A 27,470-nucleotide genomic window follows, 5' to 3' on the forward strand; every position below is an offset into this window, starting at 1 on the left:
GGCAGCCCTGCCGCCTGCGCCTCCCTTTCAAGGGGCACAAACGGACGGCGTTATTTTGGCACCACCAGAAAAATCCTCCCCGCGCTGCTTTTCCCTCGAAGGAAAAAGCCCCCCCCCCCGAAGCAGCCCCCCTGGGTGCTCCTCCCTCCCTCGGCTCAGCAGGGAGTCCCGGGGGCCGAGCTGCGTCACTGCCGCCGTCACAGTAGCCCAAAGTCCGCTGGCAGGTCCCGGGCCAGCCAGGCCGCCTTGGCCCGCCGCTCTCTGCGCTCCCGAGTCGCCCCGGCGGAGAGGCGGGCAGGGGGCGGAGCGGCGCGGCGCCTCCCCGTTGGCCGCGGCTGCCCCGGAGAGGAGACGAGGCGCGCGGCGGCGGCGGCGGCGGCTGGGACTCCGGGGACGGCGCCCCGCGCGGCTCGCTGGCTCCATGGAGTCTCCGCCGGAGCGGAGGGCGCCTGGGCCGGCGGCCGCCGAGCCCGTGTACCGGGTGGCGGGGGCGCTGGGCTCGGAGCTGCAGCGGCTCTCGGGCCTCTTCGGGCCGGGCGCCGTGGCCGGGCTGGTGCCGCAGGTGGTGCGTCTGCTGGAGCTCCTCGAAGCGCTGGCTTGCCGCGGGCCGGAGCGGGACGAGGGGCCGGGCCGGGCCCGGCAGCTGCAGGAGGCCGGCGAGCCCTCGCCGGGCCCGACGCGGGACTTGGCACAGGTGGGCGGCGAGGCCGAACTCGCGGGTGGGAGGGTGGCTCTCTGCACGCGCTCAGAGGCCCGGCGGGCGCGCTCGAGGGCTGAATCCTGGCACTGTCCGAGTGGAAACGGGAGGGAGGGAAAGAGCGCAGCTGGGCGCCAAAGCGCACCTTGGGGAGGTCGGGGGGCGCCGGCTGGGAATAGCAAACCTTCCCTAGACCTACTGCGCTGGATGCACCAGTGGGCAGACTCCGTCTAAAAAGGAACCTTTGGGTGTTCCTTGGGGGCACCTGCTCCCTTCCCAGGTCGGTTCAGCAGCTGTGTGCAGGACTTTCCACGTGGGCCTCTCTGTGTGCCCCCAGTTCTAGATCCTCAGGAGGCCAAGGCTGGTTTTGTGCCCCTGGGAAGAAGGGGGGGGGGGCGATTGCTAGGTCCCAGCTGCCTCCTTGTCCTCTGCCTGAAGTGGCTCTGCCTGAGTCCAGTTGCCAAGAGGTTTCCTAACAGGACAACCTTTGCCAACCTGCCGGCTGGCAGTGCCTGATGGGAGGTGCAGTTCACAATGTCTAGAGGGCTGCCCTCAAACAGCCCCCAGGATGAGCTGCCCACAGAGCGCTTTGCCTCCATCTCTCCACACGTGCCCCTGAGCCTTCCCTGGTCCAGCTTCCTCTCCCTCCTCTTCCTCAGGCTCTGGAGCTGCGGCTGGCTGAGGCCCAGGAGAGAGCGTGTCTCCTGCAGAGCCGTCTGGCCCAAGCTGAAGCAGAGAACCAGCGCCTCTTGGCCCAGCTGGCAGGCACCCAGTCCCAGGAAGGTGAGATGCAAGGGAGGCGGGATTGGGGGGACGGACTGCACCAGCCACGCTCAGGTGCCTTAGGAGGCACTTGGACTGACATGTGGGGTTGTTGTGCCTGGCCTGGGGGAATCTCCCAGGGTGGGGCAGAAACTCGCCTGCCTCGTGACTGGTGTAAATGCAACCCACGTGGCTGTGGGAGACAGAGCTGCCAGCTGGTTAATGACTTGCCGCGTGCTGCCTGCCCGGGACCGCCCAAGACCTTGTCCTCTTTAAGGGCTTCCTCGTGTGCACCTTGTTTCTCTTTTGCTTTCTCCTCCTTTGGCTTGCCAGGGTGTGGAGGAAACCAGAGCGAGGAGACAGGCTGGAGGGGCCTCCCAGAGCAAGAGCAAGCAACTATAGTGCAAATAACTGGGCAGGTCGCATTCACAGGTTGCAGACAATGGAGAGATCTGGTTTTTCCTCTCCTGCACTGCAGGAGGTTGGACTAGATGACCCCTGGGGTGCTTTCCACCTTTATGATTCTGTGATTCTAGGAATGCCACACTTTTCTGTGACAAAGGGAGGCATTTCTTCAGCATTCAGTTGCATTTCTTACATGACAATTTCCTCCCTCCCTCCCTTAATCTGGCCTGCTTTACTTAATGTGTGAAATGCAGTTGTCTGAATGTTGTGGGCAGTCTGGCTGGCATCTGTCTGTCTTGAGACACAATGGAGGTTTGAGACCCACTGGCTGCCCTCACCTGCTTTAGCCGGGCAGTTGTGGGCAGTAGTGTAGTGGTAAATTCAGAAGTGCAGGGTCCTGTCATTATAATCATAGCCATGCCCGGTTCTATGATTATACAACATTCTAAGATAGTGCAATAATCTTATAATTTGCAACCCTGGACCTCTACATCTCTGGGTGTGGGTGGCTATTGGCTAGTGCCTGTTGCTAAGGAGGAACAGGACTTCTGACTCTTGTACCTCACCACTCTTCTGAGTTTTTAAACTGTTGCTTTGGGTTTAGAACAAGGGAGGGGACTTTTAGGCCCAAATGCCGAATGCAGCTGTCCAGGCCTTTGCCTCTGGCCCTCAGACCATGGGCCTCCCCTGGCCTCATCCCCACTGTCCTCGGAGGAATGTCTCCTTGAGCTGTGACATCTCTCTTGCTTGACTGGTTGGAGAGGATGTGTTGATGTCTTTGCCCTCTGTGTGGCTGGAATGCAGCCCTGTGGGAGTTGCATCTGTGTTGCTCCGCCCACTTTTGCTCCTGGCTCCGCCTACCACTGGCCTGTGGACCCTGGAAGGTTGTCTGTGAAGGAATGTGGCCCCCAGACTGAAAAAGCTTCCTTTAGACTCAGAGGCTGGGCGCTCTCTCCCCTCCGGGTAAATGAGCCTGGAAGTCCCTGCAGGGACCATGAAGCCAAGGCCCAGATGAGTGGGTGGGTGCAGAGGAGAGGAACAGAGATGCCCCTCTTCACACAGTGGCGCTTCTGTCTTCTCCTTTGCAGCCTGCACTTTCTCCCTCCCTCCCTCCCTTTCTCCTTGCCTTGTTTTTGAAAAAGAGAAAACCCTTGACATTCAGCTGGTCCATGGAAAGGCGTTGGCTTGGCTGCTGCTGGACTGGGTGCTTTGAGCAGCAACTTGGGCTGTGTGTCAGCACAGCAGGGAGGCTTGTGCACTTGTTCAACCGTTTACCATCCACGGTCACCCCCAGTCCCCCAAGCAGTGCGGAGTTCAACAGGAGCAGCCTTTCCCCAGACCCAGCTTCCTCTGGAAGGAGGTCAACGGAGGCTTAGGGTGTTTTGTAACAGCTGGATGGATCTACAAACAGGGCAGGTTTTGTAGTGACGGAGGCACAGTCTCCACACTCCGGCCTGCGGCCAAATCCACTGCCCTGCATTGCATCTCTGGGGAGAGGCAGGCACACTCCACCCCACAATGTTCTTATCAAGCATCTCATTCCAGTTTTGTCCCTGCCCCCCCCCCCCGAGACCGAGGAGAAGGGAGATTCAGGGAACATTCAGGACAGGATGAAAGGACAGTGCAGTTACACTGTGGAACTCCTTCCTGCAAGAGGCAGTGAGGACCAACCACCAACCTGAATGGTTTGAAAGAGGATTAGAAAAATCCATGGAGGAGGAGGAGGAGGAGGAGGAGGAGGAGGAGGAGGAGGAGGAGGAAAGGGCTATTGACAGCTACTAACCACTCTGGCTCTACTCTGCCTCTGCAGTCAGAGAGAGTTTCTGGAAGCCACAGAAAAGGGCTCTTGTGCTCCAATCCTGATTGCGGGTTCCCCATTGGAAGCACCTGGTCAGCCACTGTGAGCACAGGAAGCTGGACTTCTATGGCCCCCTTTGGCCTGAGGCAGGAGGATTTTCTGATGTCCTTTTCAAGCCCAAAGAGAGACCGAGCCAAGTCCTTCCAATTTTGTCCCCATCCTCCTTGTTGAGTCCTTCCGGACACTGAGACTGAGGATGGAGGGGAGGAAGCCAACAGGCAAGACCATGCCCTGGGCTGGTTGTTCAGTAGCTGGGTGGGGGATGGATGGACGGGCCAGCTGAGGTGGATGGAGCTGCCTCCCTTGATGGCCTGACTGCTTCCTAGGATGAGGCAGGGACACCTGAAAGCCTCTCTTCCCTCATATGAACCTACCTGGGTTCTGAGATCTTTGGGGGAGGCCCTTGTCTCAGTCCCACCACCTTCACAGGGGGGCTTCTTGGTGGCGGCTGCTCTTGGAGATCTACGCAAGTTATCTGAGCGCAGGGAGAACTTGCACCGGCCAAAATTCTCCCAAATATTAATTTTACAAAAGGCCTGATTGCATTTCTTTTATGTGATTTTAGCTTTTTGGATTTTATCTGTGTAGTTGTTTCCATTTGTGGAAGCCAACTTGAGTCTGGGGAAGAGGTGGGATACACATGAATAATAATAATAATAATAATAATAATAATAATAATAATAGTAATAATGCCATGGGCAAATGCCAGGTCAGGAAGAGTGTCTGGGGCTATGAAGGCAACCAAGGACCTTGTCAGAGCTGGGGGTGGTGGGTGCTGTGACTGTCCGCCCAGGGGCGCCACTCAGCTCTCTCGTCCTTGTCCAGAGAGCACCCAGCGCAGAGAGAAGGAGGTGATGCTGCGCCTCAAGGAGGTGGTGGACAAGCAGCGGGATGAGATCCGTGCCCAGGCCCACGAGATCCTCTGCAAGGCCCGGGACACTGAGGCGGTAAGGGGACGTGAGGGTGGGCAGGCACAGGGGCTGGCCTGGAGGGGACCGGCAGGCGCTCAGCACCATTCCTGCGGCACGTGAGAGCAGCGCTGTGTCCTGCATGCGAGGGCCCCTTTCCCCCTCCCCAGTGTGGGGCTGGCACTATGGGCCATAGCACCCTAGAGTTGGAAGGTACCCTGGGGTCATCCAGCCCAACCCCCGGCAACACAGTGCCTGTGTCCTCAGCTGCAGGAGCAGCTGAACCGCTTCATGACGGTCAACGAGGAGATTCGCCGCAAGCTGGCCATCGTCCAGGCCCAGCTACAGAGCGCCCTCCAGAGGAAGGGGGAGCTGGAGAGCGCCCTGCTGGAGGCCCGCCAAGAAGTGGAGAGGCTGAGCAAGGCTGCGGGGGCAGCACAAGAGGCCTTGAGGACTAGCGCCACGGTGAGAGGATGTAACCCAGAACTACGTATCGACTTGTGAAAATACTGGCATACTGGCGGGTTACAGTAATAGCCTTGCATTGTGCCAGTCTGTGGCAACCTGGTGCTCTCCATCAGCCCAGATGTCCAAAATATCTGGGTGGCACTAAGCTGGTGATGGCTGCCCTGTGTGGACCCCCCTCGATGGGCTCCAGAGAGGGTGGTCTGCGGGAGGCCGGGCTAGTGGGATGGGGGTCCTGACCTCTCCCCACCTTCTCGCAGGACCAGGAGGTGGTGCCTGGCCAGGAGCTTCCTGGCAGCGGCCAGGGCAGGAGGTCCTACTCGAAGGAAGAGCTGCAGCAGATCCTGCAGGAGCGCAACGAGCTCAAGACCAGCCTGTTCCTGGTGCAAGAGGAGTTGGCCTATTACCAGCGGTCAGTTTATTCCTGCCTTTGCAGGGGGTTGGACTGGATGACCCCTTGGGTCCCTCCCAACTCTCCATGTCTATGATCCTATGTTGGGTGTAGGGAGGGGGAAGCCAGGTGGTCCTACTGGCCAGTTGCTCTTAGAGGATCGAATCCCTAAGCAGAGGGATGTGCAGTTTTATCCAAGAGTTGGGTTCCTGTAAGTTAAGAAGTAAGGGACGCAGGTGGCGCTGTGGGTTAAACCACAGAGCCTAGGACTTGCTGAAGGTCGGTGGTTTGAATCCCCGTGATGGGGTGAGCTCCCGTTGCTCAGTCCCTGCTCCTGCCAACCTAGCAGTTCAAAAGCACGTCAAAGTGCAAGTAGATAAATAGGTACCGCTCCGGCGGGAAGGTAAACGGCGTTTCCATGCGCTGCTGTGGTTCGCCAGAAGCGGCTTAGTCATGCTGGCCACATGACCCGGAAGCTGTACACCGGCTCCCTTGGCCAGTAAAGCGAGATGAGCGCCGCAACCCCAGAGTCGGCCACGACTGGACCTAGTGGTCAGGGGTCCCTTTACCTTTACCTTAAATTAAGAAGTGGGGAAGCTGTGGCCGGCCAGGTCTTGTGCAACCACAACTTCCTCCCGAGTTAAGTGGCTTCAAAGATGTAAGGATGGCCACTGACTTGGGTGCCTTTAAAAGAGGAGGAGCAGGAGAGGGCTATCAAAGGCTTCTAAACACCAGGGCTCTGTTCTCCCTCCAGGGGCAGAGGCAGTAAATGTCTCTGGGGTGCCAGTGGCTGGGAACCCAAAGTGGGGAGAGTGTTGTTGCCCTCGGGTCCTGCTGGCTGCTGGGCTCCCCATGGGGGCATCTGGCAGGCCACTGTGAGGAGAGGAGGCTGGGCTAGATGGACTCTCTTTGGCCTGATCCAGCTGTGGGCTCTTCTTGACTCCCACCAACCCTGACTGCTGACTGTGGGAGCTCAGGATCATCTGGAACAGCTGTTCTCAACCTGTGGGTCCCCAGATGTTGTTGGACTACAACTCCCATCATCCCCAAGCTCTGGCATTGCTAGCTAGGGATGATGGGAGTTGTAGTTCAGCAACATCTGGGGACCCACAGGTTGAGAGAGGCTGATCTGGAAGGTCACAGGTGTTTGGAACGTTGTTAGATGCAGTAAAAATGACTCAAAGCAACTTACAAATTCAACAGGAATGTTAAATCAATAATGTCAGTCATTGCAGATAGTAGCCATGGATGGCCTGAGACTCTGTGAACTTGTCCAATCCCCTTTGAAAGTCATCTAGGTTGGTGGCCATCACTGCCTCCTGCAGAAGGGAGTTCCACAGTTTCACAATGAGCCATGCAAAGCAGTCCTTCCTTTTCCCTGTCCCAAATCCTGTGCTCCCGAGCCCTGGAGATCCCTGGGTGGGAGGGAGGCGCAGGCCCTTCTGCCTCCCTTTGGTGGGAAGAGTCCATTTCCTTCCTTCCAAGGCTCTCCTGAGACTCTCCTGCCTCTCTTCACCCCCGCAGGGAGTTGCTGAATGATGAGCGGATTCCCAGCCTCCTCCTGGACGCCGTGAAATCCACCATCAAGAAGCAGCGCAGGAAGATCCGGGCCAAGATGCTGGGCACAGCAGAGGAGCCCCTGAGCAGGTGAGTCTCCCGCTGCCTCTGCCTGAGGAATACCTGCAGGGCCAGTGTCTGTCTGGCCCACCTGGGACACTGGCAGGAAGAGCCAGTGGCTGAGGGAGCTCCTGGCAGTGGGTCGCTGTGGATGCACTGGGACAGGCCTGCCTGGGACTGACTTTTGGGGACTGAGAATGTCTTGCTGAGCAGGGCAGTCTATCCTACACTTCCTCACAGATGGCTCACCTGTGGTCCTCCGGTTTCTGTTGAACTCCAACTCCCAGCAGCTCAATGGTCAGGGACGATGGGAGCTGTAGTCCAGCGTCAAGTTTATATCCCACCCTCCCCAGCCAAGACCGGGCTCAGGGAGGCTAACACCAAATATAAAAACAATTGATTGAAATACAGCTTAAAAAACAAGATTAAAATACAACTTTAATACATTAAAATGCAGCCTCATTTCAGTGGAAACTCAATCAAAAACTTCTTTGGGGATAAAAACGTCAAGTCTTCACCAAGGCTAACTATCCAGACTGGTCCTACATGGGCCAGAAAAAAGCCAGGGAAGTCCCCAAATAGGAGTTCCAACACAGAAGGAGAAAGGAAAGAATAAAGATGGGAAGGGAATCAAATTGGTACACATTATTATTGTCGTCAATTAAATTTATATCCCACCCTTCTTTAAAAAACAACCCCATTGCCCTGGCTGAAAGCAGGAGGCGCCTGGGTCATGCTGTGCACACCTCTGGAGGTTCTTCTGCTGGTTTCACTGAATTGCAGAGTTGGGAGGGGACCCAAGGGGTCATCTAGCCCAACCCCCTGCAGTGCAGAAATCGGTTGTGCTCGGGCGACAAAGCGCTTCTTCAACCTGCTTTGGCTGTGCAAACCTCCAGTTCCAGTTTGTGCTCGGGCCCCACTGGCAAAAGACCTGACGGCCTGACCTTTCTCTTCCCAGCGACGAAGAGGAGGAGGGCGTGTGGCTGGCGTCCCCCACGGGCTCGGACTGCGTGGACGGCCGCCTCCCTGAGTCCAAGATCCGGAGCTTGTAAGTGGAGCCCCCTTGGCAGAGGGGTGGCTGCTTTGGCTGGAGTGAGAGGTAGGGGCACCCGTCTCCGGAAGAGCAGCCGGGCAGCAGGACAGCTTGCACACAGAGAGCAAACCGGCCCCAGCCAGTCCAAGCCTGCAGAGCCTTCAGGAGGAGGACCAGGAGGAGAGCCGCTGGGCGGCAGATGGCGATCTTAAATTCAGAATTAAACAGGTTTAATTTGAAGGCAGCCTCCAGTTTAATCAGCCTGAGTGGAGCAGGATCACAGCGGCTGGAGAAGAGGCAGGAGCCTGCAAAGGATGGCTTTGCATTTACAAACCTGTCAAGCCTGGTGCCTTCCAGATGTTTTGGACCCCCAGCTGTGGGGCTATGCTGCCTGGTAGATGCAGCCCAAAACATCTGGAGGGAATCTGGTTAGGGAAAGCTGTTCTGAGTTCTCAGGGATGGCTTAATCATGCTACAACCTTAGCAGTTTTATACCTGCTTTTTTAAAAAAAACAAAGATTATTTTTATATCCCACATTTATCCTCCTATATATGCTCCCGGGAGCACAGTGAGGAATGCATGGTTGTCCGCTCCCCTTTGATTCCCACAGTAACCCTGGAGGGTGAGAGCCAGTGTGGTGTAGTGGTTAAGAGCGGTAGTCTCGTAATCTGGGTAACCGGGTTCGCGTCTCCGCTCCTCCACATGCAGCTGCTGGGTGACCTTGGGCCAGTCACACTTCTTTGAAGTCTCTCAACCCCACTCACCCCACAGAGTGTTTGTTGTGGGGGAGGAAGGGAAAGGAGAATGTTAGCCGCTTTGAGACTCCTCAAAGGGAGTGAAAGGCGGGATATCAAATCCAAACTCTTCTTCTTCTTCTCTCAGTGGCTGCTGGTCGTAATGGGCAGCACAAGCAGTCAATGCCTCTGAATACTGGGAATTGCAAGCGGGGAGAGTAGCTGTTGCCTTCAGGTCCTGCTTGCAAGCAGAGGAGGCCGGACTAGATGGGCGCCCTCTGGCCTCACCCGGCTGCTGTGGGGCTCCTGGGATGGTTCTTAGGGGGTGAGAGGTGTCCTCTTTCCCATATGACCTCAGCTGGGGGAATGGGCTGGACACCCGGCATTTCTGCCTCCAAACTCTCACCCAACCAATCAGTCTATTATTTATATCATGTTTCTTTTTCTGCATGAGAACTTGGAGTGGTTTCACAGCATCAAAATAGAAATTAACATGTACAACAAAGCACACAAAAAAGAAACACAAAAAACACAAAATCTCAGCCAGCAATCACAAACTCTAATAATCCTGTAAATGGTAGCAGTGAAATCAATCGAAGATGCAAAAACTCCACTCAAAAGCGAATGTTCTGGTTCTTCTGTGGGGCATTTCTTGACCTCTGCCAAACTCCACTTCTCTTTCTCTTTCTCATTCTTCTCTCTCTCTGCCTGCAGTTTTGGCCTCTGGTACCGTGGGAGGAGCAAAAGCAACTCGCCAGAAGACTGCCCTGGAGCCTGGGAGATAGTTGACCCTCAAGATGTGGGTCCTGAGGAGGAGCAGGGAGGGAGGGAGGCCTCCTGCAGCTTCAGCCCCCCAAGTGGACCCTCGCCCTTCCCTTGAGCCAGACGCTGCTGGCCGAACCCACAACAGCGCCCTGTCCGGGCTGACCCCACAAAGACGGCAGGCTCACAGAGGTCGCTGCCTGGCTTGCGGGAACAGCTCCAGCCTTGGAGAGGGAGGGAGGCAGCCTTGCAGAAGGCTCCTCTCCTGGGACTCTGCAGAGTCCCGCTTGAACCCAGGCCTGCAGCACAGCCGCTCGGAGGTGTCTCTGGCAGTCGTCTGCTGGTGCTGAGGAGAGAGGCGCAGAGGTTTTTATTCCTGCATAGTGTGCTCTGCTTGGCAGGGGAAGCAAGCTCCCTGTTTTTAGAAGAACGTGTGTGCACTGATATAGCTGACTTGCAGAGCTGGGGGGATGTGAACCTGCTTTTCCCGTCAGCTTTGCTGGGGGGCTGATTTCGCCTGGGCTCCTTCAAGGACTTTTCAGTGTGTCTTCCCCATTGCCCCCCCCCACCGCCATTGATGTATGAACGGCAGGCGGAAGCACTGCTTTGAACACGCTTGAACCTGGAATCTCATGTAGGAAAGTGCCCTTAGAACCATGCCTCAAAATCTCCCTGACTCCGTGAAACACAGTTTGAAACCTAAAACACTTTCCTCAGTATAATTTGCACACGTTTGGGGAATGTGATTTGTTTTTGTGAGAGATGTGTTTATATTGCACAAGAAGATCCCCAAGGTAGTTAACAAACATTGCAATTAAAATGTCAGCCTTTGAAAGCGAATAAAGCAGGAGCCAGTGAAAGGCGGAGACGTGCGGGGGGGGGGGGAGTGGGGCCACATCGTCCCGTTAAAGGTCAGGAGAATCCCATGGTGTCGTTCCAGCACTGAGAAACTATTAAATTTGTGCCAGCCCCAACGGGGGGGGGTTTATTATTGGCCAACTGGGGTGCCACCTGCACCCCCAGAAGAAAGGGCCTGCTCTCCATTTGCCACCCAAAGCCTGCCCTCTGACCCAAATCTGAATGAAGGGGATGGAGGTACAAAGGGTGATAACCTGAAGGTGGGCCGGAAGTCCATGCACATATTATTACAAGGGGTGACCTGGGTTCTCGATTAGTCAAGAAACTGGTCTTTGCGTTAGGAATGGGCCCTCCCTCCAGGTGCAATGATTGGCGGGGGGGGGGCCTCAGAGGTTTGGGGTGGTGATGGCTGCCAGGGGTAGCGAACCCTGAGCTGTGGGGGCTCCCTCCCAGCAGAGGTGCGCTTGGAACCTCCACTGGACAGGGCTGCAGGTTCATTTCTTCACCCCTGGATTCTTTGGACATTTTGGAGATGTACATTTTTAGAACTCACGTTATTTCTGTGATGGAAAGTTGTTTTAAGCTGTATTTTTAAATATATATATATATTGTGTTTTAATTGTTGCAGCCTGCCTTGGGACCTTAGGATGATGGGCAGGTTAATTAATTAATTAAATCATATAGGAAGCTGCCTTGGACTACATCAGCTCTAGCTCAGTCCATTGGTGAAATGCAGAAGATGAGTGAAGGGCTGCTGGGGGCATTGCAGAAAGTGTGTGTATTTGGGGGGGGGGATCCTCACACTGTCACCAGGATTCCCTCCAAATTTAGGGCCCCTCCAAATGACTTATTTATACAGTGTCCTTTCTGATTTCCTTGCCCCAAACTTATGTGGAGAACACATTCTGCCTACTCTTTATTTAACCATTAGAATCATTTCATTGTAGAGTTGGAAGGGACCCAAAGGGTCCTCAATTCCAGCTCCCTGCAATGCAGGAATTGCAGCTGAATTCTGATTAATTCTGATTTGTTTGTGGGGCGGTGATTCGACAGTGAGCCTCCCTCCTGATCTGCCTGGCAGCCATCATCTGTTAATCATTTGTTCATCCCACATCATGATTCTCTATTGATTTCCTAATTGCAAGAAGTCAATTTAAACAACAGCAAAAATGTCAGCTGCAGCAGAGTGCTTTCATACCTGGTAATTGTGTGAACCTGTATTTGTGCTTTGATCTGCCTCACAAAATACTGACCGTCTGGAGGGAAACCCTCATTGCAAGGGAGCGTGGCTGCAATGTCTTCTCTTGACCAATCTAATGTTACCTATCAATGGTGGCACAACACACCTTAGCCAAAATAGGGTAAGGTTGCCGAGTGATTATGAAACCAGCTGTGAAATGCATGCGTTTTTGGCTTTGTGCATACAATAAAACCAATTTAGTTTGACAGCTGCTGCTAGTTGAATCAATGAGCGGGGAGCAGAACATAGCAGCATCCATGGATTGCTATAGCTGGCCATTTGCCCTTTTTCTAAGAAAGGCTGGGATTTGAGAGCAGCTTCAACCATTCATAGAATAAGCGCATCACACCATTCTCCTGGAGCCCACCTCTGACTCCCTTCAGAAGGATTCGGGACTTCCAAAGAGAACTAAACTTCCCCGAGACTAGAGGACTTCCCCGAGGTCTAGAGACATCCTTTATCTTAAAACAAGATTAAAGTCAATTTTCTAAGCTGAATTCTACAGTGGGGCTCCAAACCCCGCAGGTAGTTTGAGCAGTACAACACACAGAATCCGGAGTCTTGGAGCCTGCTGCCATTCTTGCACACTTAACCCTGCCATCCTAAGTCCCTGCGGGTCCTTTTAGATTCATATCTGCTGCTTGAGGCTCAGGTAGCCGTGGTGGTGAGGAATGCCTTCCATCAGCTTCGACTGGTGGCCCAGCTGTGCCCCCATCTGGACAGGGACAGACTAACTTCTGTGCTCTGTGCTCTGGTATCCTCTAGGTTAGAATGCTGCACCTCATTATACATACGGCTGCCTCTGAAAATGGCTTGGAGACTTTGGCTGGTGCAGAATTCAACGGCTAGGTTGCTCACCGGGGCAAGAGGGTTTGAGCATACAGTGCCAAACCTGGCCTGACTGCATTGGCTGCCAACCAGTTTCCAGGCCCAATTCAAAGCACTGCTTTTGACCTATAAAGCCTTAAACAACTCAGGACCACAATACCTCAAGGACCGCCTCTCCCCATAAGAAGCAATCCTGACGCTGCTATCACCATCTGAGGCCCTTCATGGGCCACCTCTGCGAGAGGTCGGGGGGGGGGGCTCCCCACTTGTGGGATGCTCTCCCCAGGGAGGTTCACCTGGTGCCTTCATTACAGATCTTCAGGTGCCCAGTGAAAACATTGCTCTTCTCCCAGGCCTTTGACTAATTAAACAACCTATGAAACTGTGTGTTGGGGTGCATTTTTGAGTTTTTCTATTGTAAACTGCCCTGTGATCTTCGGATGAAGAGTGGTATAGAAATTTAATAAACAAATGCATGAAATAAAAGAAACCCAAACACCTACACTTCACAGATTTTCCTGGAAAGAGGTGTTGATAATGGGTTGGCTGGTTTTAGCTCTGCAATGCAGAAAAGCCTGGGACACAGACTCCGGCCGGACACGAGTCCTCAAGCAGCAAAGGTGGTGGCGGCAGGGGAATGTCTCTGTGCAAAGCATCCATCAGAGCAGGAAAAAGGTGTTTCCTGTTAATCTTGCTGACATGAAGCTCTGCTAAAGGCGAGGGAGCGAACAGGAAAGACCCTACAAGGCCCTTGACTCCCCTCTTCACTGTGGGACTTTGGGTTGTGCCAGTTCCTTAGCTGCCTCCATGGGGCTCCCTCCCTCCTGGAGCCTGTCCTGAGGGCTGGGAGGAAGGCTGGGACCTTCTGAAGGCCTTTATTGAAAAGGCACCGTTCTGGAGTCACCACTGAAAAATCGCAGCCACCACTGAGAAGGTTTCTGGACCACCAGACACACTGGGGGAAGGAGATGACTCCCTTCCCTTGACCCCAAGAGGCGCCCTCGGCAACCACAGCTTCCCCTGCTCTTCCTCTCGCATTCGGCTAAAGATAGCCAGGGGCACATGTGTGTCCGTCCCTCTGTTGGTCTTGCCCTCTGCGCCCCTCCACCCACCTCCCAATTTGCTTCCTCAGGAAAACCCAAGGAGGAAATGGGCGGGAGAAGCAGCACAGGAAGGAGGCGGCCCAGGAGTGGTGGCCACAGCAGCCGACCGGGCAGAGAGTCAGTCTAGTGGGACTCCCTAAGGAGGGTGATGGAGCACTGGGCCCTGCCACTATTCCTCTGCCTCCAGGTGCTGGGCTTGGGGGTCGGGAGCAGCAGCCCTGACCTGGACCCCAGTGGGAGAAACGTCTGCAGGTCCAGCAGGTAGGAGACCCCCCACCCGTGGTGGAGGGTGGTGGAGGGTCCCTCGCTTCCAGGCTGGGAAAGTCAGGCGAGTCCCAGTCCATCTTGCTTAGCATGGCTTTCTCTGTGTGGCTGTGGCTCTCCCAGGATGCAGGCAGAGAAGGACCTCCCCCCCCCCCATCACTGCCCATCTGGGATCCTTTTGAACTGGAGGTGCCATGGGGGAGGGGCTGAACCTGGGACTGACCTTCTGCATGCAAAGCAAGGGTTCTATCCTTGCCTCCATAGTATAGGGAGTTGCCATCTACCAAGTTGGACCTTTGCTCCATCTAGCCTAGTACTGGCAGCTCTGACTGGCAGCAGCTCCTCAGGGTCTCGGGCTACTCGCTGGCTTTTCCCCATCACTGGCCCCCTGGTCCCCTTTTAAAAGCAGGATGCCTTAAGGCAGGGGTAGTCAACCTTTTTATACCTACCACCCACTAATGCATCTTTCTTGATGGTAAAATTTCCTTACCGCCCACCAGTGCTCAATGGAAGGAGGATTCAGCTTGTGCCATAGAACCCCCTCCCGCCCACCTAGAATCCTGAAACGCCCCCTAGTGGGCGGTAGGGACAAGGTGGACAACCCCTGCCTTAAGGGTTCAGACCTGCGTCCTTCTGCTCTGCCGCTGAGCTACAACCCTTCCCTTGTATATGAGATTCTGTTCCTCGTGGTTCTTTGTAAAGGGACTGGATTTAAAAAGGAACACAGGATGCGGCCTTGGGCTGACCCAGCTTGCTATTGCCTACACTGACTGGCAGCTGCTCTCTGGTGCTTCGGACAGGGTCTCCCATCCTTTCTTGGTGAGGCTTCCAGGGACTGAGCCTGGGGCGTTCTGCACGCGGAACAGATGCTCTGTGTCACTGAGCTGTGGGGTGGGGGCAGAGTGTGTGGGCCCCATGCCGTGCCCTCTGCTTGAGGCGCATTTTCCACTTCTGAATATCTCCCCCACCTCCACTATTGTGTTTTCAGTTTCCTGCCATTCATACTGAAGTCTATTTAAGTTTCGGACTGCTCTGTTCAAAGCGCAAGGAGGAAGAAACAAAACCACTTCTCCATGGGCACATTCATTCAGGGGCTGTGAGCCTGTGCCCCCCCTTCCCCAGATGATGATGGGGCTTCTGCTTCCATCCTCATCCCTGACCATTGACCCTGCTGACCTGCTGGGACTGAGCTGGAAGTCAACAACAGCCGCCCTCTCTGCGTTCAGGGTCACCCACAGAGCCAGCAAGGGACCTCTTGCAAAGTTTCCCCTGCGGATCGATAGCGAAACTCAAAGTGGAGGGAGTGGAGCCCCCTTGGGTGACATGTTCTGTAATAAAGAATCATGGAACTGTAGAGATGGGAGGTACAGCCAAGGGTCATCTAGTCCCACCCGCTGCAATACGGGCTCAAGGCGGGCTCCGTTTCCTTACTGGGCTCAGTAGGCCAAAGTGACCAGTCTGGAAACAGAGAAAGCTGAAAAGTGAACTTCAAAGACACCCCCTCTAAAAAAAAGGTGGGGGGGAGGAAGAGGCAGGCCTGTTCTTACTGGCTGTGGGAGTTTATAATAGTAATACAGTAATAATAATAATAATAATAATAATAATAATATATTTGTACCCTGCCCATCTGCCTGGATTGCCCAAGCTACTATGGGCGGCTTCCCGTTTATATGAAAACATAATAAAACATCACACATTAAAAAGCATCCCTAGGCAGGGCTGCCTTCTAACAGTTACAAAAGTCTCCTTGACATCTGAAGGGAGGGTGTCCCACAGGGTGGGTGCCACCACCGAGAAGCCCTCGGAGCTGAATCTCAGTGTCCAGGCTGAACGAGGGGGGTGGAGACGCTCCTTCGCGTAATAGATGGCGCCATCAAACTGCGACTCTTCCTGGGTACTTTTGCCAGCGGAGGGTGGTGCTGCTGGGGGGGGGGTAACCAGAGAGTGGGAGCCCCCTTCATTGCAGGGGGTTGGACTAGATGCTCCTTTGGGCACCTCCCAGCTCTACAATTCTATGATGCTATGACTCTCCCAACTGCAGCCCAGCAGGGTGCCTTTTTGTTTGCCGTTTGTCTGTTTTTCTGTCCCCACCACCAGCCACCCGCCAGTCTTCACCTGCTGCCCAGGATGGAAACAAGAGGGCCAGGAGTGCACAGCTGGTGAGCATGCCCACCTTTCCCTTTCTCTTTCGGTTCTCATTGCCCGAGAATGAGGGCTTGTCTGAACGCCTCCTTCTGTCTCCTTCGTGCCGCTGCCAGCACTCTGCACAGGAGCAGACGCCTGCCGGGAGGGGGAAGTCTGTGTCCGCCCGGGGGTTTGCCGCTGCCGGCCTGGATTCTTTGGGGCCAACTGCATTGCACGTGAGTACTGGCTTCAGGGGGGGGGGGGCGCAGGCAGACAGAGTGGGAGGGGGCTGGGAGACAGACAGATGGACCATCTGGTCCGCGAGGGCAAATGGGGCTCTGCCCCAACCACCTCAGCCAACCCCCACCTGCCTGCCTTCTGAATGGCAACCAACCCAGGGGTGGGCTCTGCTTCTCATTGGCTTTCTGGCGCCACCTACTGCTAGGCTCCCTGCCTTCTGCCCACTGGGGCTCCCACACAGTGGACAAGTGCAGGCAGTACTACGCTATAATAATAGTAATAATAATTTTTATTTATACCCCGCCCTCCCCAGCCAAGGCCGGGTTCAGGGCGGCTAACAAGCAATAATAAAAACAAGTTGAATGAATACAACTTAAAAACAAGATTAAAATACAACATTAAAATATTGAAACATTAAAATATTAAAATGCAGCCTCATTACAGGAGGAGAAAAGGAAAAAAGGAAAAAGAAAGAGGGGGAGGGAATCAAATTGGCTCCAAGCCAAAGGCCAGGCGGAACAACTCTGTCTTACAGGCCTTGCAGAAAGAAATCAGATCCTGCAGGGCCCTGGTCTCATGAGGCAGAGCGTTCCACCAGGCCGGAGCCAGAGTTGAAAAGGCCCTGGCTCTGGTTGAAGCCAATCTAACTTCCTTAGGGCCCGGGACACTAGGGTGTTGCTGTTTATGGACCTTGAGGCTCTCCGTGGGGCAGACTGGGAGAGGCGGTCCCATAGGTACGAGGGTCCTAGGCCATGAAAGGTCAAAACCAGCACCTTAAATCTGACCCTGTACTCCACCGGGAGCCAGTGCAGCTGGAAAAGCACTGGGTGAATATGCTCCCATGGCAGAGACCCCGTGAGGAGTCTCGCTGCAGTATTCTGACAGCTTCAAGGGCAGCCCCACGTAGAGCAAATTGCAGTAGTCAACCCTGGAGGTGACCGTTGCATGGATCACTGTGGCCAGGTTGGGGCGGGAAAGGTAAGGGACCAACTGCCTGATGCGGCGAAGGTGGAAAAATGTCGCCTTGGCTGTTGCTGTAACCTGCGCCTCCATGGAAAGGGAGGCATCAAGGATTACACCCAAACTCTTAACAGAAGGCAATGGCACTAATTGGGCCCCCGCAAGAGAAGGGAGTTGGGCCCTCATCCCCATGCCATCCTGACCTAGCCAGAGGACCTCTGTCTTCGAAGGATTTAGTTTCAATCGGCTCCCACGAAACCATCCAGCCACAGCTAGACAAAACAATGGCAGCGTCCAAGTTCCCATGTCAACCCTTGATTCAGAAGCATGAGGACTAGAACCCTCTTTTATTTTAATGGGGAGAGACACAGCTCTATGGCAGAGGGAAGAGTCCTGGCCTGAAACCCTGGAGAGCGGCTGTTGCTGCTGCCAGTCAGTGCAGGGAATGCTGAGCGAGGCAGCTTCTTCACCACCTGCCCTTCCCTTCCAGGCTGCCCTGACCAGTACTGGGGTCCGGACTGCAAAGAGAGCTGCGCTTGCCACCCCAACGGGAAGTGCGACCCAGCCAACGGAGAGTGCCGCTGCCACCCTGGGTGGTGGGGCCCCCTCTGCCAGTCCGTGTGCCCGTGTGGCCCCAGAGGCCGCTGTGACCCCCTCACCGGGGTCTGCCATTGCGAGCCAGGCTGGTGGGCGCCCGACTGCAGGCGCCAGTGCCCTTGCAACCTCTCCGGCTCCCGCTGCGACCCTGTGACGGGCCGCTGCCTCTGCCACCGTGGCTGGTGGGGCAGGAGGTGCTCCTCGCTCTGCAGCTGCCACGGCTCCCCCTGTGCCCAGGAGACCGGCCGGTGCGAATGCCGCGCAGGGCAGTGGGGGGCGGCCTGCCAGGCCAGCTGCCAGTGCCTGCACGGGACCTGTGCCCCCCAGGATGGGCGGTGCACCTGCCACGCCGGCTACCAGGGCGACAGCTGCAAGGACCCCTGCCCTGCTGGGAAATACGGGCTTCAGTGCATGCAAAGGTAAGCTGGCTGAAAGCTGCCATGATATATTTCTGGGAGACGGCGGTATATAAATATTTCTATGAATACGTGCAAGCTGGGGGTTTGTGGCTAGGGCTGAGCCTGGCCCCACACGACACTAGCCATGGCGGGGGGGCAGGGTTCAGTATACCTGAAGGAGCATCTCCACCCCCATCGTTCTGCCCAGACACAGAGGTCCAGCGCCGAGGGCCTTCTGGCGGTTCCCTCATTGCGAGAAGCAAAGCTACAGGGAACCAGGCAGAGGGCCTTCTTGGTGGTGGCACCCGCCCTGTGGAACACCCTCCCGTCAGATGTCAAAGAGAACAACAACTACCAGACTTTTAGAAGACATCTGAAGGCAGCCCCGTTTAGGGAAGCTTTTGATGTTTGATGCATTACGGTATTTTAATATTTTGTTGGAAGCCGCCCAGGGTGGCTGGGGAGACCCAGCCAGATGGGTGGGGTATAAATAATGAATGAATGAATGAATGAATTTATTTATTTATTTATTTATATTATTATTATTATTATTATTATTATTATTATTATTATTATTATATTGGGGAAGCCCTTCTCCTGGGCACCCACTTCCTCTCTTCCGCATCCTGCCTCTCCCCACAGCTGCGGCCACTGCCAGGACCGCAAGGCCTGCTTTCCCGTGGACGGATCGTGCCCGGCCTGTGCCCCAGGCTGGAATGGGACCCACTGCAAGCAGCCATGCCCACCAGGGCACCATGGGGAGAACTGTGCCCTGCTTTGCCCTCCCGGCTGCCGGAGAGGAGAGAGCTGCCACCCAGAGACGGGTGAATGCCGGAGCTGCAAAGCAGGCCTCACAGGTGCCAGGTGGGAGCAGGTGGGGGCCGGTCGGGTGTGGGAAGCGGCCCTGACCTGCCTGGAGTGTGGGGAGGGCAGCTGGGGAAGGAGAGGGGCTCCATGGGGCTGGTGCAGGCCCTGCTCAACGACATGGGGGGAGGGCAAGCCAGAGCGGTGGAAGCTGCTCAGAGGGGCACCCCTCCTTCTTCACAGGCTCTGGTGCCACCTACTGCTCGGCTCCCTGCCTCCTGCCCTACGGGCATCAGCCGCCACTAGTTTGTGGGTGGGTGCCTTAGATGCCCTTGGAAACTGAACCCGGGACCTTCTGCACACCACGTCAGCTGTCCTGCTGCCCTTGCCTGCCTCCTCCCCTGCAGGTGTGAGCTCTCCTGCCCAGAGGGCTTATTTGGAGATGGATGCCGGTTTGCCTGCCCGGACTGCTTCAACGGGAGCTGCGACCCGGCCTCTGGGGCCTGCGTGTGCCAGGCTGGGTTCTGGGGCACCAGGTAAAGTGGGGGGGGGGAGGCTTGTGGAGCAAGAGATGTGGGCTTCCCCCTCCCAGCCCACGAGGCGGCTGCCGCAGCTTGGAGACTTCCTGCTCCTCTCTCTCCCTTTGCAGCTGCAACTGGACCTGCCCTGAAGGGTCTCACGGCCCCAACTGCTCGGAGCCCTGCCAGTGTGGGGGGCACCTGTGCCACCCTGTCACCGGGGACTGCCAGTGGAGTAAGTCACTAAGGGCACAAAGGGAGCACAGAAGCAGCAGCCGAGTCAGGCCATCAAAGACCAAAATCCTGCTTTCTTGGTCCGCAAATACCCTAAAGAACCCAGGAATCTAAGTGGACCACCTCTGGACCTGGAGGCTCCATAAGAACATAAGCGCCCTCTTCTCACAATGGCCAACCTGATGCCTCAAGCCTGGAAATGGTTTAAATTTGCAGAAAAGGGAACGTTCTTCCTTACTAAACCACTCCCCTTCTGGGACTGTATAACCAAAACAACCTTAAGACCAATGCAGGCATTACGGCCTCAGCACCAATTCACCCCGCTCGATAATCCAGCTTGAGGAAGAGTTCTGGTGGGGTTCAACAGCCTGCTCACTAATTGGTGATGTTTTAGTTGCTCTTAATAATAAAGGGACCTCTGGATTTTTTCAGTGGCAATTTGACGCTTTGCCTTGCATGCAAATGTCACCTATCTCTGCCACTGAACATGGGGAGAGCCAGGATCTCGATGGACCAGGCCAAAAGGGGCCGATCAGACGCCCCCAAGGCAGGACTGAGTGTGGCAGAGACACTCTCCCCACCTGCAGTTACAAGCAACTGGCCTCTGATAAGGCAGATAGAACATAGAATCACAGAACCGTAGTTGGAAGGGAGCCTGAGAATCGCCTTGTCCGACCCCCTGCAATGCAGGATCCAACCTGTAACCTTGGTGTTTTCAGCACCACACTCTTAACAACTGAGCTATACAGGACCACGCTTAGCTTATTTATTTTGCATGCAGAGGATTGGCAAATGGTGCGCCAGGATATGGCCCCTGATGTCCTTGCTTTGAGAAAAGCAGGACTGCAGCTGCACCCACTGCGCAAGGCAGCCAGAGGTGGGGGTGGGGGTGGCTTGGAGTGTTGGACTCGGACCCGTGAGAGGCCAGGGTTCAAATTCCCACCCGGCCATCATGACGCTGACTGAGGTGGCCTCGATCTAGTTGCCACCCCTCTCAGCCAACCTCACAGGTTGTTGTGAAAATAAAAGGGGGAGGGGGGAGGAGAACCACGTGTGGCACTTGGAGCTCCCTGCAGGAAAGGTGGAGTGTTTTATGGATGCCACCCCTGCTTTCCAGCACAGCCAGGCCTTGCTTCTGTGATCATCTAGGAGGTGGGGGCTTCTTCCCTTGCTCTCTCTGACTTCTCTGTCTCCCCCAAAAGGACAGAACCAGGCAGCCCTCTTAGCAGGAATCCTGACCCCTTTGATTCTCCTCGTCCTCCTCTGTATGTGTTGCTGCTGCTGCTGCTGCTGCTCTGAGTCCACCCCGATGGACGCCAGGTACTGATACAAGGCCGTGGGGAGAACCCCGACACTCTGTTTACCAACAGCCATGTGCCAGACGCTGTATACAACCTCTGCCTGGGGCGCTGACACTGTTTGGAAACGGAAATTGCCGGGGTGGTGGAGGGTGGAGCGGGGGGGGGGCAGTCTTGAGAAACAGTTAAGCCAGCCTTGGACTTAGAATAATGTGGACTAGAAACATGCTTTGTTTTGAAAGGAAGGCCTAGAGCACTTATGCAAAGGGTCCCCGTGGCACCTCCAGCTTAGAAGGTCCAGGTGCCCAGCGAAAAGATCCTTCTCTGCCAGGGATTCTGGAGAGCTGCCAGTCAGAGCAGGCAATATTCGTCTTCTAGAAGCTGTCTGTGCTTCAAGACAAGGCCCACAGTTCAGTGGTACAGAGTGCCTGCTGTGCATGCAGAAGGTTCAGTTCCGATGGCCCCTCCAAGCAGGGCTGAGAGATGCCCTTGTATGATCACTGGAGAGCAGCTGCTCTCATTAGAGATCCAGAGGAGATCTGCCATACTGATTTCTGAAGTGCCGGTGGTATCTGGTCCTGTGAGCCAGAGCCCACAAACAGGCTGACCACCTCAGAGACTGAGAACTGGGTCAGAAACCACACCTGGAGCTGGAAAAGGAGCTGCTGAGTGTCTTTTTTCCAGCTGCGCTCCCTGTCCCACAGCACCAGGAGAGGGGGAAATGGGGTGTGTGTGTGTGTGTGTGTGTGTGTGTGTGTGTGTGTGTGGTGTGGAAGGCCTTTGCCCCTGCTTGTCACTTGCACAATGCCCAACACCCTCCCTGTGTGAAATTGGCATCTCTTTGCTCCCTCCCCAGGTCGGCAGCTGCGGAGGGAGATCCCATCTCCCGCGTGAAGCACCACGTTCTGGGCACGTTGGCCAACCTCAGCCCCACCTTGCCCTGCTTCTCCTTGGGGGGCTACAAGCTCCCACGTGTGACAGGTGAGATGTAGCCGGGGGGCTGCTGCTGTCCAGCTTCTTGGCCTCCTGGTGCCCCTTGGAAGTAAGAAAGGGTCACACGTCTCAGAGACAGGACAGCTGCTTTGCATGCAGAAGGTCCTGGGTTCAATCCCTGTCAGTGTAGCCAGGTGAGGATGATAGGAACGTCCCCTGCCTGAAACTCTGGAGAGCAGCTGCCAGCCAGCATTCTTCAATCTGGAGTCTCAAGAAGCTGCTGGACTACAAAACCCATCATCCTTGGCTAAGCTACCTGTGGACGATGGGAGTTGTAGTCCCAACGGAGGACCAAAGGTGAACAGCATCCGTGTAGGCAATACTGAGCCAAGTGTATATGTAGTAGAAGGCAACTTGACAGTGGAGAGCTCTCCACCCCACCCACTTGCTGTCCTAAGAGCTGGGGCAGGTGCGCCTGAGCTGAGCTACTGCACAGCAATGGCAACCCCCACCCCCCAAGATCTGTGGGGCAACAAAGCCTGGGAAGGAGAATGGATGGGTGCTGAGCGAAGGCCTGTGGTTTAGAGATCCAGGATCTGGGAACCTTCCTGTTTGTGCCTTGCTCTAAACTCTCGTTAATTTATTATTTATTTCATAAAATGTATACCCCGCTCGATTGTAAGAAGGGAAAACCCTCAAAGCGGTTTACTAAAAGGATAAAACAATAAAATTATCAATGCACAAAGCTGACAACTCTCTCCCTCTCCCCTCCCCCCCCCCCCCGCTTTGGGCAGTCTCCCACCATGATGCCGAGATCCCCTTCAACCCCAGCTTCATTGAGCCCCCGTCAGCCGCCTGGCCTTCGGACAGCTCCTTCTCCTCCTCCTTCGACACAGACGACGACCAGGAGGACCCAGCCTCCCCTGCCCAGGAAGGTAGGGCTGTGGGTCTTGCTCCCTTCTTCCCATTGGCCTCCCTAGAAGGCTGGTGAGGTGGGGGGGCCCACAGTTCAGTTGCCAAGACCTTGGCTGCTGAGTCACACCTTTGCTGGCCCAGATGCAGACATTTGGATTTTTGAGGGAGGGGGCCACCCCTCTAAATCGCCTCCCTGACCCCCAGGTCAGGCCCCCCCCACGCAGAAAGCAAACACACACACACAAACCTAACCATTGATCTTACAAGGGATCTGGATATTGGCCTGCAAGCCTTTGGCCAGGGCACAGCCTGACCCCCTCCTTTGGTAATCCTGACAGAACTCTAGCCCAATGGTTGCCATTAATTTGATTTGAACTGATTTTAGAATGTTGTATTATTTTACTGTTGTTAGCCGCTCTGAGCCCAGCTTCAGCTGGGGAGGGCGGGATATAAATAACATTTTATTATTATTTATTATTATTAAGAGCTGAGCCCTTCTCCCCCTCCTCTGCCTGAGCCCCACACCCAGGGTTTTTTCCAGCCGGAACTCACTGGAACTCAGTCCCAGCACCTCTCAAGTGGGGGGCATTCTAGGAGACACTCACAGTGATTTCCAGCACCTCTTTTTCTAGAAAAATAAACTGCCCACGCCCCTTTCTTTCAGCGGCCGGTGCTGAGCACCAGCCAGGATTCCCCCCGGAGGAGCCAGCCTTGAACTCAGAGCCCTTCACCATCCCCCGCACCTCCAGCATTGCCAAGGCCAAGCGCCCCTCCGTCTCCTTCGCAGAAGGTACCCGCTTCGTCTCTCAGAGCCCCAGAGGCTCCATGGAGGCCCTGAACCCCACCTGGAAGGCCAAGGCCCCCTGGGGCTCAGCCCGAGCCACCTCCTTGCAGCAGCCCGCAGCGGACCCTGCTGGGCAGGAGGGCCTCCCTGTGATGGGCGATTCGCCAGGGGGATGCTACGAGAACGTGGAGGCCGGTGGCAGGGAGGAAGGGAGCCACAGACCCTGCTCCTCCTCCTCCTCCACGCAGAGGAGCAGCTCCGGGGGCCACAGGAAGCGGGGGAACAGCTCCCGGCACGTGGCCCAAAGAGTGGAAGCCCTGGAGGCTGCCTCCAAAGCACAGACCAAGGGCCCCAGCGTCACCACCATCTACGTGACCGTGGGCAAGGCGGGGGGCGAGGGGCCAGTGCAAGCTGTCCTGCAGCGGCTGGGGAGCCTGCAGAGGGCCAGGCAGCTGCCCAAGGAGGAGGCGCAGCAGCGGCCAAGGAGAAGGAGCCTGGAGGGCCTCCTCCAGAAGCCGCCACGGAGGAGAGGGCTGCTGGACTCCGAGGGGGACGCCGGGAGGCTGCTGCCCCAAGGTGGGACCGGCCAGGAGGCTGCCACCATGCTCTGTGCTGAAGCCAGCACCCCGGAGGAGGCGGCTGAGGCCCAGGGCTTTCCCAGGGGGCCAGGAGCTCCTGCTGGTGGAGCGAGCGGTGGCGGTGGCAGCAGTGAGTCACCCAGCAGCCACAGCCAGGCTGAGGTGGCGGCTGGAGGAGGTAGAGGAGGCACCTTGCTGGAGAAGGAGGAGCCAAAGTATGAGAATGTCTCCGGGTGGTCTAGCTCTCCGTAGGCACCTAGAACTTGCCCCACCCCCAAGAACCTTCACGGAAGCCACCTGGAGGAGAGCCAGCCATGTAAAAGGCCATGTCCATCGCTGGGGCCGGGAAAGGGGCCCGTGGTTCCACCTGACGCGCCTTTCCTGCATCCGGCAGAAATCTGCCATATGGCAACTTGAACAAGGGGCCAGGAGCGTCCAAGGAGCACCTCTTTGCTCAGGCTGCTGATTCTCAAGTACCAGCTTTCAATGAACTTCTGCATATCTCCTTGTCTGTTTTAATTTGCAGGCATGTGTGTCTTTGTTGTATTCGGTTGCCATGAGGTTTTATAATATTGAACTTTCTTTCTTGGTAAGCAGCCTTGCAGTCAGTTTGGTGAAAGGCCCATTTAAAATAACACAGATAAAAGGAGTGGCACGTGCATGCACATCCCTTTGCGCCAATCCCTGGTTTTTATCCTGAGTTCCTCACAGGCTAACAACTGCTAGAAACTCCCCTGGGACCTTGCTCTCCACTATCACACACCTAAAGTGGCTGGGAAGCCCCTCCGGCTCACCTGCAGTATCTTCAGTCACTCAGGAAATGCTTACCTTTGCGAAGAGCCCCTGCACAGACATCCTTTATTCTCCTGAACTCTGAATTCTCCCAGAACGGACTTCTATGAAGCTGAGCCAAGTTTCTTCATGTCCTTAATACACGGAGAATACCGGATCTCTCCTGATTTCCCTGGTGGGGAATGTTTACGCTTCCCTGACAGAGAATATTCTGAGCGTCATGACGCCAGTTTTGGTGTGGATGCTCCGCAGGCCTGGATGGAACCACTGTAAGGAAGATGAGCAGGGGATGTACCTAGAATCAAAACCAGATTATTACTATTATTGATTAGTATTATATTATTTCCACTTAAAGAGATTTATTAGCTGCTCTGCAGCTGGAACCCTGACAGCAGCATACAAGAAGTCAAAACCAAATGTTTTTTCAGCTGGTTCCAAGAGCAAAAGCAAAGTGGAGTGGGGGGCAAGAATAAGAAGACCCTTTCTTAAGTCACCGCCTGCCTTAAACCTGGGGAGTGGGGGTCTCAAAAAGAGCCTCAGGCACAACAATATCAATTTAAATATCCTGGCCACCTATGCCGATGGTGCTTTGAAATGCAAAAGCGGCACTTTGAGTTGCACTCATGACTGGTTCAAGAGTCAGCACAATTGTGTAAAAGAGATGCTGTCATGCCCAGTCCCAGTTACAAAACACTGCTGCATTTTGCTCTGATTGTAAAGCACTCTCCCAAAATATTTACAGAGCAAGGATAGCTGTGGCCACAAGGGGGTGCTGCTGCCACTGGCAACAGACCAGCCTCACCTGGCACAGGGTGCTTCAGATTAGGCACCCAATAGCACCCTCCACCCCCACAAAGTCTGCTAATCTGAGGGAGTGTGACACCACCCAGATCACGCTGGACACCGCCTCCCATCCCAGAGGAACCGCCTGTCCACAGCACCACTGCCTTGGCTTCTGTGCCTTCTTTGGCAATCCCTCGTAGCCAAATAAGATTGACTTCCATAAACACGGTTTTAACAATGAGTCCGTAAGTGACTGTGGAGGCCAATGCTGGATCCACACAGTGGGGACAGTGGTTTCCGGGCGGGAGTTGATCATGGTGTGGATTTGCCAAGTGTGCCTTCCTCTTAGCACGTTTCTCCCTTGCGTCCTGAGTTTGAGTCTTCAAATCTCGTGACACCTTTGGTAGAGGCTGTTCTCCAATTGGAGCGTTTGCAGGCCAGCGTTTCCCAATTGTTGGTGTTTATACTATTTTTTAAGATTTGCCTCCAGAGAGTCTTTAAACCTCTTTTGTTGTCTACCGGTATTTCGCTTTCCATTCTTAAGTTGGGAATAGAGTAGTTGCTTTGGAAGATGATAATCAGGCATCCGAACAACATGACCAGTCTAACAAAGTTGATGTTGAAGAATCATTGCTTTGACATGGGTGATCTTTGCTTCTTCCAGTACACTGACATTAGATCTTCTATCTTCCCAGGTGATGTGTAAATTTTTTTGGAGACACTGTTGATGGAATCTTTTGAGGAGTTGGAAATGGCGTTTATAAGTAGCCCATGTTTCACAAGTGTACAGTAAAGATGGTAGTACTAACATGTCAGGACGGAGCTGAGCATCATACATGAGCCTTGAAGGCAAGACCTTGTGCATGGAGCCAGCCTGCAAGTTGGCTGTGCAGAGACGCTTCACCCCAGAAACTCCTTCAGTGCCCTGAGACTAAGAGTGGAGGACAGTTTGACAATTAGGTTGGTTCACCTGTCACTGCAAAGGATGTTTCAGAGTGTCAGGCAAGGCCTTCGCCCCCAACTCTTCCCATTTGTGCAAAGGGAAAAATTAAAGCAATAATTTATATGCCACCTGTCAGAGCTGCTTCCAGATCCTAGCTCACAGAGGATCACGCTAGCCAGCGATCATTAAACAAAAGTCTTTATTGAGTTACAGTTTCCATTCTCAAGCTGCTGCGTGCAACTCTACGTCTCATGGTTAGATCGGCGAAGCTCCATCTGAGTCTCCGCCCCCTGTACACCAGTTTAAGATTCTAGCCTTACTCCACCTCTTCCGTCTCTCCTTTCTCCTCTGGGTCCTGCTACCCCCCGGGGTCCCTTCCTTCCTGGATTCTTCTGACGCTGACGTTGACCCCCCTGACTCCTCCCCGTCTTTTCGGCGGGCTTTGGGACCTGGCTCCCTATCCGGGCTGCCAACTGCACCGCCCTCCTGTACATTTGAACTTGGCGCGCGCGCCCAGCCTTCAACCTTCCTCTCGACCGTTTCCTCGCTCCCCGATGGAGGCGTGGCCAATCCTGACTCATGTCCTCCCACTGGCAGTGCGCCGCCTGATCCCGATGCCTGGGACTCCTCCCCCCTACTGCAC

General features: G+C 55.1%; 2 protein-coding genes across 3 annotated transcripts; both read left to right on the forward strand.

Annotated features, from left to right (window-relative positions):
• Positions 1-399: 399 nt before the first annotated feature.
• RILP (Rab interacting lysosomal protein) lies at positions 400-11,937 on the forward strand. Of its 2 annotated transcripts, none has more exons than XM_080984153.1 (8): positions 400-694; positions 1,357-1,480; positions 4,548-4,669; positions 4,904-5,095; positions 5,356-5,507; positions 7,011-7,133; positions 8,062-8,151; positions 9,586-11,937. In XM_080984153.1, the coding sequence occupies exons 1-8, from the start codon at positions 422-424 to the stop codon at positions 9,749-9,751; spliced, it is 1,242 nt and encodes a 413-aa protein (XP_080840279.1). In that variant the 5' UTR covers positions 400-421; the 3' UTR covers positions 9,752-11,937. The 2 variants fall into 2 exon arrangements, with proteins under 2 accessions (XP_080840279.1, XP_080840278.1); XM_080984152.1 differs by having other exon boundaries at positions 407-694; positions 4,898-5,095.
• Positions 11,938-12,071: 134 nt separating this feature from the next.
• On the forward strand, positions 12,072-24,976 carry SCARF1 (scavenger receptor class F member 1). The gene is made up of 11 exons (XM_080984149.1): positions 12,072-13,923; positions 16,024-16,085; positions 16,185-16,286; positions 17,741-18,266; positions 18,888-19,109; positions 19,457-19,585; positions 19,699-19,802; positions 21,004-21,121; positions 21,956-22,080; positions 22,827-22,967; positions 23,612-24,976. The coding sequence occupies exons 1-11, from the start codon at positions 13,811-13,813 to the stop codon at positions 24,559-24,561; spliced, it is 2,592 nt and encodes an 863-aa protein (XP_080840275.1). The 5' UTR covers positions 12,072-13,810; the 3' UTR covers positions 24,562-24,976.
• Positions 24,977-27,470: the final 2,494 nt, after the last annotated feature.

This window comes from Podarcis pityusensis (assembly GCF_964106645.2).
Source record: "Podarcis pityusensis genome assembly, chromosome: 15".
Lineage (NCBI taxonomy): Eukaryota > Metazoa > Chordata > Lepidosauria > Squamata > Lacertidae > Podarcis > Podarcis pityusensis.

Excerpts from the sequence above, each read along its gene's own strand:
- SCARF1 (XM_080984149.1), top strand. The coding sequence starts at position 13,811 with ATGGAGCACTGGGCCCTGCCACTATTCCTCTGCCTCCAGGTGCTGGGC. Across the intron at positions 16,287-17,740 it reads TGGGGCCAACTGCATTGCAC|GCTGCCCTGACCAGTACTGG; the intron begins GTGAGTACTGGC and ends CTTCCCTTCCAG. Across the intron at positions 18,267-18,887 it reads GGGCTTCAGTGCATGCAAAG|CTGCGGCCACTGCCAGGACC; the intron begins GTAAGCTGGCTG and ends CTCTCCCCACAG.
- RILP (XM_080984152.1), top strand. The coding sequence starts at position 422 with ATGGAGTCTCCGCCGGAGCGGAGGGCGCCTGGGCCGGCGGCCGCCGAG. Across the intron at positions 695-1,356 it reads CGACGCGGGACTTGGCACAG|GCTCTGGAGCTGCGGCTGGC; the intron begins GTGGGCGGCGAG and ends CCTCTTCCTCAG. Across the intron at positions 4,670-4,897 it reads AGGCCCGGGACACTGAGGCG|CTGCAGGAGCAGCTGAACCG; the intron begins GTAAGGGGACGT and ends CTGTGTCCTCAG.